The 10,491-nt window shown below is 44.1% G+C and overlaps 1 protein-coding gene across 1 annotated transcript in view; it reads left to right on the top strand.

Moving 5' to 3' along the window:
• Window positions 1–9,987, top strand: part of LOC125435388 (basic proline-rich protein-like) — a gene marked incomplete at its 5' end in the record, with an annotated part of 35,057 nt that extends 25,070 nt beyond the window's left edge. Inside the window, 3 exons of the mRNA XM_048501589.1 lie at window positions 8,512–8,718; window positions 8,861–8,964; window positions 9,525–9,987. Of these exons, the coding sequence (XP_048357546.1) occupies window positions 8,512–8,718; window positions 8,861–8,964; window positions 9,525–9,987 (774 nt within the window). The remainder of the gene's footprint in view (window positions 1–8,511; window positions 8,719–8,860; window positions 8,965–9,524) is intronic.
• Window positions 9,988–10,491: the final 504 nt, after the last annotated feature.

The following is a 10,491-nucleotide window of genomic DNA, read 5'->3' on the forward strand; positions in this document are numbered from 1 at the left end:
CACTCTCGGGAACTGGTGAGAACCTGCTTGATCCCACCTCTGTCCTTCACCTTCCTTTCTCCTGACATATTGTACTCTGCTCCAGCAGTATCCCATGTCCTAGGATGGGAAATGTAGTTCTCCAAGTACCTAATATTATAAGCTATTGAAAATTGTATTCTAGCTTTAGAAAGTATGGACTTTGGTGGCATCACACATTAGGGATTATTAGTTTACTTCACAGTGGGAGTGCTCATTGGAACAATGCCCTTTGCTAGCTTATCACAAAGGACTGAAGAGCCCTTCAAGGGGAACATTCAAATAGAATATGAAGGTTGATCATTGTGGCTAGGGTTGAGTATTACTGAAAATATTCAGTAAAATTCAGATTTGGCTTTATTCGGGTACAAAATTATCTGTATATCCGAATAAGCTGAATCCCATATTTGGTGTACTCATATTCAGTATATACTTGGATATTCCAAATAATTCGGGTCTGTCTTAATTTTTTTGTATTTTAGGGGTTTTTTTGGCTTTTGACCTGTAGGGGGTGCATTTTTAGGCTAGTGGCACCACAATTGCAGGATATCTTCAAGAGTCTCTCCTGATGATACCACCTGCATTTGGTGAAGTTTGCTTCAGAGGTCCAACTTTATGGACCGCCTAAAGGGGGTGTTCCCATCCCCCATTGTTTCCAGTTGGAGCTAATAGAAGATGGGGCTACTCCTTTGAGGGTTCATAAAATTGGACCCCCTAAATCAAGCTTTACCAAACGTGGGTGGTATCATTTGGGGAGTCTCCTGAAGATACAATTTTGCAATTTTGGTGCCACTATCTTAAAAATACACCCCTGACAGGCACCTCAGGTAAAGTATTGGGAGGGATTCTCTTGGGAATCCCATGTGGGGTGGATTTAAACAATCCTCAAATGTCATCGAATCCTGATTATCAACAAGCCGGTCCGAATACTTTGTATTCAGCTTGGCTCATATTCGGGACCTTTGTATTTGGCCTGAATGTGTCCCGAATATGTCTGAATCAGTCCCAATTCAGGTATATTTGGCGATTTGGGCTACCAGATTTGCCAAGCCTAATTGTGGCATCAACCCAATCTCTATCTAATATACTGCACCCAAAATGACTTCTGAAAACAGTAATTCTCAAATGAGACTTGAAGTAAACAGGAAAATATAGTGACTTTTTAAATTAACTTTCTTAGATAGAAAAAGATTGTTCAGTAAAGAGGACTGAAACTATATACAAGCAGAACATAGTATTTGCTGGGCTCAGTCCATTAGAATGTTTCAATTGTCAATTCCTTGGTGAAGAGAACATTTATCAGTCAAGCTTTTATTTGTGAAGTGACTTTTTGACCTTTTTACAACTTTAGGAAAACACAGTACACTTGTGAGCTCCTTCTGGACATTCCAATTCTTTAGGTAGCTTTCTTCTAAATGTTAGCTCTGAAGCATGTTCAGTCTCCTTTTAAAGCATTCACTAAGTTTGCTGCTTTCCCTAAAATCAGGCCTCAATTGTCTCTTCAGTCAGGATCCTCCGGTCTCACTCCCTGAAAATACAAATCTGGCTCAAAACTGACTCAACTGACTCAAAACTAATAATTTAATGGATTTTCTTCTCTATTCCTCTCTCCCACCTGGCCTCTCCAGAATTCTATGAGTCCTGATTGGCTGTTAGTTGTTCTATATGCATCCATTCACACATGAACAGACACAGAGGCATATGGCTGATTGGTGACTGACAGAAAAGGACAGAAATTTTTCCCATCTATGACAGTCTTGTCCACAAATTATACTTTTTGATGTATAGATGATGAAGATATGTTTGGATTCATATTAATAACACAAGTAGTGTTGTCAGAGAGATGAAAGACTGGAAACAGGTATGGTAAGAAACATGAACAGTGTTGCAAATATGTTTCCTGTTGCTCTTGCAAATCATTAGTAATGCCCATGAAACCAGTAATGATTGATTGATTGATTGATTGATTGATTGATTTTTATTGTCTGTCTACATGTTTATCTCTTTCTTCAAAAAACTCAGGGGTAGAACACAGACCCCCCCCCCCCCATTTAATGAACACATAGACCCTTTTGCTGAGAAAAGGCAGCTGGTACAAGGTCATCCAGCAGGCTCAGATTTCCCAAGTCCAATGCAACACCAACTATTACATCAGATTTCCTGCTGCTACTTTGCAGGAGCGCATGAAAGAAATCCAACATCTGCTATCATGCCTTGTTCCATCAGGATTCGGGTATATCCTTGTTGGAAACCTTAATTGTTGTTGTTGTTAGTAGTGGTGATGGTGCTGCTGTGTATTTTAAAAATATCTGAAATGAATAACAGTCTCCCTGTTCATTCTGCATCTGACACTTGATCAGCCTACAATAAACTCATGGCTGTTTAAAAGACACTTGAAGCCAAAGTAAATTATTTTTTACCTATACACTTCACTTTTTAGATCAGGGCAAACATGAGAGGCAGATGAGCATTGTGGAACCAGAACAATGTAGTCTAAGCAAACTTGAAATATGCTGTGTCAGAATGTTTTCACTTATCTTTCCCAAATCAATTCAGCTACTGCCATTAAGGAGACACCCTTATCAATAGCAGTTTTTGCTGTTCTTGATGTTGGCTTATTACTTTTCCTGACAGTACAGTACATGCTATCAGATAGAAGCTAGTTTACTAGAGGTCTGAGTTGGAGATTAACTGTAATGTGCAGCTCACTGAACACATTTAATCTTCTGAATTCCCTGATATTGATTTCCAGAATGGGAGCTTATGGATTTTGATAGAAATGTATTGCTCTTGTTCAAGTCAGTGATAACTTCCATCCTTGCATACTGTAAATGAGAATCCTCCCTTCCCTCTGGTAGGTTATAACAGCTTTTAAAGCATTTAAAGCAGTTGGTTTGGTACAAATAAATGGCCCTCAACTGAGGCCAAGGGAAAATAGTTTTCCTCAGTTTTTGCTGTTACATATGGTGTTTCAGATTAAAAAGCAATAAATTGGGTGCTGTGTGGTTTCCGGGCTGTATGGTCGTGTTCTAGCAGCATTCTCTCCTGACGTTTCGCCTGCGTCTGTGGCTGGCATCTTCAGAGGATCTGATGTTGGGAAAGCAAGTGGAGTATATATCTGTTGGAGTGTCCAGGGTGGGTGGGGAAACCTTGTCTGTGAGTAACAAAGGCGGCAACCAGGTCAATAGTTGAGGGCATCTGAATAGAAGTATGAGTAACAATGAAGACTATAGCCTGGGAGTAACCCTGTAGATAGCAAGGTCACTGGTGGGAGCATCTGAATAGAAGTATCCTGGCCTTTGTTTCTTTTGACTATGGTCAACCTGTGTTTGTGTGGAGCTGGTTTGACACAGTCTTGACCCTAGTATTTTTCACGGCCATACAGCCCGGAAACCACACAGCACCCAAGTGATTCCGGCCGTGAAAGCCTTCGACAATACAAAAAGCAATAACTTTTTTCCCCCCACAAGATGCCAGTGGGTGGTTTAAGGCAATTCTGCTTGTCATAAGCTTCTATGTGTTTGACAATAAAGAACATTAGCTTCCATTATAAAAACACAAGGGGGCACTTTAGGATAAAAAAATGGGAAGACATTTCACATCTTTCTTGGAACCCTTTTCAGGTAAATGTATTTCTGAATAACCCCAGTGAGTTTGCTATGGAACCTCTATGCATCATTGAATATTTTGAACATATTCTAGATCACAGGTTATGTGGAGCTCAGGCTACTAGACCTCAGCTGCACTCTGAGACTGGAAAACACAGTTCAGAACATGTCCTCTCTCTCTCTCTCTCTCTTTCTCTCTGTCTGTCTATCTAATTTATTTGTTCATTATTTATTTATTTATCAATTTATTTGTACCTTACCTTTCTCCCAAAAGGGGACCCAAGGTCACCTACCGTACCTCATTCTCATCTCCTCCATTCTGTCCTCACAACAACCCTGTGAGATAGGTTAAGCTGAGAGAGTGTGACTGGCTCAAGGTCATCCAGGGAGCTTTCAAGGCACAAATGGGGATTTGAACCCAGATCTCCCAGATACTAGTCTGACATTTCTTTAATCATTACACCACACTGCCTTTCAATAGCTGAACTTTCCAAGATAAAGCTGGTGGGACAACAATCTTTCAGAGAAGTTTATTTCTACTTCTTGTCCCTTAATTGAGGAATCTGTCAGTTACTATTAAATACAAGTTAAAAACTAGTGAGCAGTTTCTAAATTCTTGATTTTGTACTGCAACAGTGAAGACTGCATATAAGTAGCCACAGTGGTGTTCTGCTACATCCAGTACAACAAAACGTTATTTCCACACTGCTAGTGTTTTATGTTGCTAACGTGGATTCAGTGAAATGTTCTGCCTGTGTATGTGGTTCTACGGTGACCAAAATCCTCATAGAATGCTTTGGTTGTTCCCAGGCTTGCAAGTGTTTTTCTTAAGTCATATGCCTACTTGGCTCTTTCTATAGAAGCTGTCTTGAGTAAAGGTCACAGTTACCCACATCTTAAAACTGATTCACCTTTAATATTATAGTTGCTCAAAATTGCACAGCAGAGCCAGCTCGCTATTGGCTTCATGGTCATTGCACCTCATCCTGTGCAGTGTTGTGCCAGCTCAACAGCTCAGAGGATCTGACTTCTTTACAGTGAGGCATGCTTCCTCCATACTCACACAAATGGTATATAAATTGGTGCTTAATAAATTCCATGGATGTAAAGAGAATTTCATTCTACATTCCTCATTTAATTTGAAAATGGGACCAAAACAACCTGATTTGGCTGTCTAGGAGTTGTGATACTACACAGATATATCAGTACCTGTATCTGATAAAATGACACATTTCTTCTGAACCAGGATATGGATGGAAGGTGTATGTTCCAGCCTTCTTGAAGCTATGCAGTTCTGGGTTCGGCCAGTACTTGTATGGGGTAGCTCCTTGGAATTCTTTTACACCACCTTAAGTTCCGTGAAAGAAAAATAGAAAGTACTACTACTGCTCCTGTTACTTATTATATATACTATTAATAATTATATCATCATTATTAATATAACTAATAACAATATCATGGGACATTTTATAGAGCATTTATCGAGCAGAAGCCAATGATTTATTTTCAAGTCAAAGGTCCTTTATTGGATCTAAAGAGTTTTCCCTGTGGAGATGTACACATTTCAGACCCATTTTTCATCGGGATCTGATGAGTGTTGGAATGCATATCTAAAATTCAGATTGTAACTGGATCAGCTGCATGTGAATTTCCCCATTGTACTTAGAATCTGAATGTGGTTTGTCCTATGCAGGCACCTATCATATTTTTATAGACATGTAATTATTTCTGTCTGAGTGTTTATTAGCAGTATTCAAGAATATATCAAGGAAGCTAGATAAAGATGTACCCATGGCATATTCTGTAAACTGCACTCAAATGGTATTACCTTTCACTGCTTGCACGAGCTCCAGGATTAATTTCCTTTGGATATCTAAGCCGAACTTCGTCTAAGCTGATTTTCTTCTGAGACATGGAAACACTGAAATGCTTCCCAGTAACTTGCAGCATAAGATAAATATTTCTTTTAAAATGACTCTGTGAAATGAAAGGAAAATGATCAGAGCAGCCAAGCGCTGCTGGCAATTGTTGTCAATGGCAGGACATTCTCCGTGCACTTGGATTATTTCATTTTATCCCTTGGACGAAGAGGAATATTAAAGAGGTTCGATTTGGCAGTTTTCACACTTCTGCCAAAGCATAATGTCCTTTTTAGATTTCCTACCACCTACTCATGGTTTATTCTCCATCTGACACTTGAGTAATTGTTAGACACCATTCCCATCTGTGATTTACTGTGTATTTCCTCTTGCAGGTGACAGTTAATGCATCTTCTCTACTGCTATGAAATAAACAACAGTCCAAAACAACAACAACTAAGAACAGTGGCAGCAATTAGGACAGAAGAAGCAGGTTTACATTTTGTGATGCATTATTTTAAAATGCTATTTTCTTTGCTGGATAAAAAATGCTACATCATTTTTATGATTAAGGCCATAGAGAAATAGATTTAGCTTTAAGAAGGGCCAAGTGGGCTTGGTGGTGCTGACTGTTACAGGGACCACTCAGCTCAGGCCAATTTTCCATGCTGGCAGGGGCTGATGGGAATTGTAGTCCATAACATCTGGAGTGCCAAAGGTTCGCCACCACTGGAACATCAAAGGGATAGTCCCAGCATGATAGAGTAAAGGTGTCAATCCCTAGGTCCCTATCTAGAATCTGGTGGGAATTGTAGTCCATGACATCTGATGGGAATTGTAGTCCATGACATCTGGAGTGCCAAAGGTTCGCCACCACGGTGTTAGACTGATATTCTCAGGGACTTCCTTCTGGCTCATTCTCTTTCTTGCTCTCTAACCTTCTACTGCACCATGTGTGTAGGGAGGATGGATGCTGAGTGCATCCATCCTCATCCAGCCAGATTAGATTAGTGAACCTATCTATCTACCTTTCTATCCAGAATAGAGTTCACTAATAAATACTCTTTTTATTAGATTAGAAATTATGAACGACTCTGACTGTGCCAAAGCTCACATGCATGTTTGGGATGCTCCGCTGTGCTCCAGCCTCACATGCAAGGGTATAATCTCTACAAGGAGATTATCCAACAATGGTTACCCTATAAACGAATGTCCTTCAAAGCATCTTAGCATTAATAGCTTTGCTCAGGTCTTGCAGACTGAGGCCATAGTTTCCTTTTTTTGAGTTGATCCATCTCAAGGAGTTGAAAAGAGGCAAAGTAGCAACTTAAAGACTGGCAAAATTTCTGGCTGGATATTAGCTTTCATGAGTCACAGCTCACCTTTTCAGCTCACTTTTTCAGACTAGCACAACTATCATGATTATATGCATCTCATGGGTTTAATTAGTTTTGTTTATTTGAATAATTAGTTTAATTAATTAAATGGCTGATCCACATCACTGGTTATTTCAATAAGCTGACAGTTTTTCAGGGTGGGCTGGACTAGACAGCTGCCTGGGTTGCCTTTTGCACAGACCCTGGCTCCAAACTTGGCCAGCTCTTCCACAGGCTTTGTTTATCACTGGCTGCACAGATGTATGGACACAGAGTTGAAAGGCTTCATTCCTAACCCCTGATGTGCCAAAATCCTCCTAACCATGTACAAAAGAGGAAGTAGCAAAAGTGCTCCTTCCCAGTGCACTTAGCCACAAGCATGGGATGGCCACAGTTCCAAATCCCGGCCCCTCATCACACAGACATTTCGGATGCTTGCTTATTAACCCTATATTTCCTGAGCAATCTGTCCTTTTTGGCCAACCAACTGTGACCAAACAGTTTTATGACCAGATTTATTTAACTGAGGACATCCTGATCACAGAGACAGTATGGAACAGGCAAAAAAGGACTTCACTTTTAGCCAATGGGGCAACCCCCGATCTTTTCTAGGGCTTATTATAGCAACCAGTTAATCCCACAATGCCTAAATGGAGCATGGGTCAGCTGCAGTAAAAATACTGAAGGTGAAAGGGTACATCTGGGTAAAGAAACCAGCATGGTGTAGGCGGGGTTAAGAGTGGTGGACTCTAATCTGGAGAACTGGGTTTGTTTCCCCATTCTTCCACATGAGTGTCAAATTCTAATCTGGTGAATGAAGTTGTTTTCCCAATCCTAATAAGGAGGCCTGCCAGGTGACCTTGGGCTAGTCACAGTTTTTCAGAACTTTCTCAGTCCTACCTACCTCACAAGGTGTCAGTTTTGGGAAGAGGAAGACAAGGAATTTGTAAACCACTTTGAGACTCCTTTGGATTTAGAATAGCAGGATATAAATCCAAACTCCTCCTCTTCCTCCTACTCATTGGCTGACCAGATTTCTATGACCAATTACATCCCATGTTTCATTTGAAGTGAGGGCCAGGGCAAACTGATCCAGCATGTGAATTGCTGTGAATGCCTTTTGTCCCAAGAATCTATTATTCAGAGATATAGTGGTTATAAATTCTGCTAAAATAATTAGACATTGTTAAGAATGACCACAGGTTGTCCTGGAGAATGTTTAAATCTGAACACACCAGCAGCTAGTGAGGGGCCAGGGATACCTGTAATTGCAGGGAATGGAGGTTTGACAGTGGGAGGAAGTGCTTCTTCAGAGGAATGCGGAGATATGGACAAGCTTGGTCTTGAAATCATTGTTCCATCTCAAGGTATGATGGTGGATGGATTCGGAGTCATTATCTTTCTCCATTACTGAGGCTGTGAAATTCCAGGTCTATTAATAAATAAGCTGCTATTTTGCAGGCTTATGTAAGAGATCAAAAGTTGGATTTGGTATGTGTGACTGAGACCTGGGTGAGGGAGGGAGCAAAAGTGCGCACATGGTTTCTCAGTCCTCCATCAACTGTAAATAAAAGGGCTTAGAGGAGAGACATGACTTCTTCTCTAGGAGTTTTTCTCCTTGAGAGGAATCCTTGCTCCAAAAACATCCAGCCTGGAATGTGTTGGCTGGTGTGGGATTCTGAGGAGAGTGTAGCTATTTTGATGGTATACAAGCTGCACAGAGCACCAGGAGATATCCTGCTGCAGCTGAAGTTCACACATCTGATAGTCCTTGGGAACTTCAGTGTCCATACAGACACAGCCACACAACCAGCAGTGGGCGTTTTGGCTTCCATGGCAGCCTTTGGGGTCTCCAAGGTTAAAATGGCTCTTCTCCTTCTACAAGAGTGGGGACAAAGAATGGCTCCAGGGGAGAGAGTTTCAGCCCAGGTATGGGGATACCACAGGATTTGATCCTTTCCCCAATGTTCTTTAATATGTACCTGTGCCTCTTGCCTAGTTAGTTGGGAGTTTCAGGCTGGATGGTCATCAACATGAGGATGACACCCAGCTCTACTTGTTAATGGATGGTCAGCTCAAATCTGCATTGGTGGACCTGGCTGGGTATCTGGAGGCTGTGGTGAACAGGTTGAAGGTGTCAAACAAGAATCTATTTTGATTGCTAGCAGGTCTAATGGAATAATTTTTTTGCCTTTCTCATCTCAGGGGGTTCAGAAAGCAGGTGTTGTTTAACTGGGAATGAGCCTACTATTCCTTCAAGGTCATAGCGCTTGTTAAGAGGCATGAAAGCATCTTCATTAATTACAACCAACTGGAACTGGTCAGTTAGAGACTAATTAGAAACGTTTCATTTTCAGAAGAGAGGGTAGATCCACTCATCATCCAGAACATTCTGATCTAGGTACCCTGCTGGTCAGAGGCGGACCTCCCATTGGGCAGAAGAGGCAGCTGCCTTGGGCGTAGCAATTGCAGGTCACGTGGGGGGTGACAAAATGTCCGAGCGGCCCCACCCACTCTGGACCCAGCTGCCCGGCCCACAAGCCAGCCGGCTAACCGGAAGTCAAACTCAGGACAGGGGAGAGCTCCGCCTCTGCAGTTCAGCATGGCTGCCCTGACCCCGCCCACCATCTTCCCCTGCCCGGCCGGCTGGCCCCTTGGCCCAGAAGGCAGCGCAAGGATCACTCCAGTACCCTGAGTCCTGGCCAACGACCATTCATGGCCCCTGCCCCGAAGCAGCCGCCGCCACCACCCCCTGGGGTTCCCCACATCATGCCGTGGCCTGCGCCGTCTCTGCCGCCCGGGCTCGCCCGCCTGCTTCCTCAAGGCCTGCACTCAGGCCTCCCGCCCCGGAGCAGCAGCAGCCGCCGCCAACCTCCACCTGGGAATCCCTCACAACATGCCGCTGGCGCCGCCTCTGCCGGCCGGGCCGGCCCGACCACTTCCTCGGGGTTGCCGTCCTGCCCGGGGTTCTCGGACTGCCGCTGCCCGAGGGCCGCGCAGCAGGAGGGCAACCCCAAGGAAGTGGTCGGGCCGGGCCGGCCGGTAGAGGCGGTGCCGGGATTTCCAGGCAGAGGTTGGCGGCGGCTGCTGCTGCTCCGGGTCGGGAGGCCTGAGTGCAGGCCTTGAGGAAGCAGGCGGGCGGTGGGCAGCGCCGCGGCGGCATGATGTGGGGGACCCCAGGACGGTGGCAGCAGTGGCTGGTCCGGGGCAGGGGTCGTGAATGGTCGTTGGCCAGGACTCAGGGGAGCCGGAGGCAGTGGAAGCGAGCGAAGCTGACCTCAGCCGGTCTGAGATAATGGCTGGCTCTGAGAGGTTCTGCCTCTCCTGCTTGCGTGGAAGCCTTGGATGGCGGGCGGTGGCGCCTCCGAGAACCGCGTGGAGACTGGCACAGCTTCGCTTCCAAGTTCCACTGCCTACTCCCCTGGCCAGCGTAAGCGTGGACTCTGGCGCTTCGCGCCTATTGGAAAGACTTCACCGCCTGCCAGCCAGGGAGTCAGTCAAGAAGGAGGAGGAGGCCGGGCTCGGGGCGACGGGGCCGGCCGGTCTGGGGGGTCATCACGCAGCGGTGACTTGAAGTCACGCGATGAAGCGGAGGGAACAGCTCCGCCCAGCGCCTAAGCAGCTATTCAG

The sequence above is a fragment of the Sphaerodactylus townsendi genome, linkage group LG06 (assembly GCF_021028975.2).
Source record: "Sphaerodactylus townsendi isolate TG3544 linkage group LG06, MPM_Stown_v2.3, whole genome shotgun sequence".
NCBI classification, from domain to species: Eukaryota; Metazoa; Chordata; class Lepidosauria; order Squamata; family Sphaerodactylidae; genus Sphaerodactylus; species Sphaerodactylus townsendi.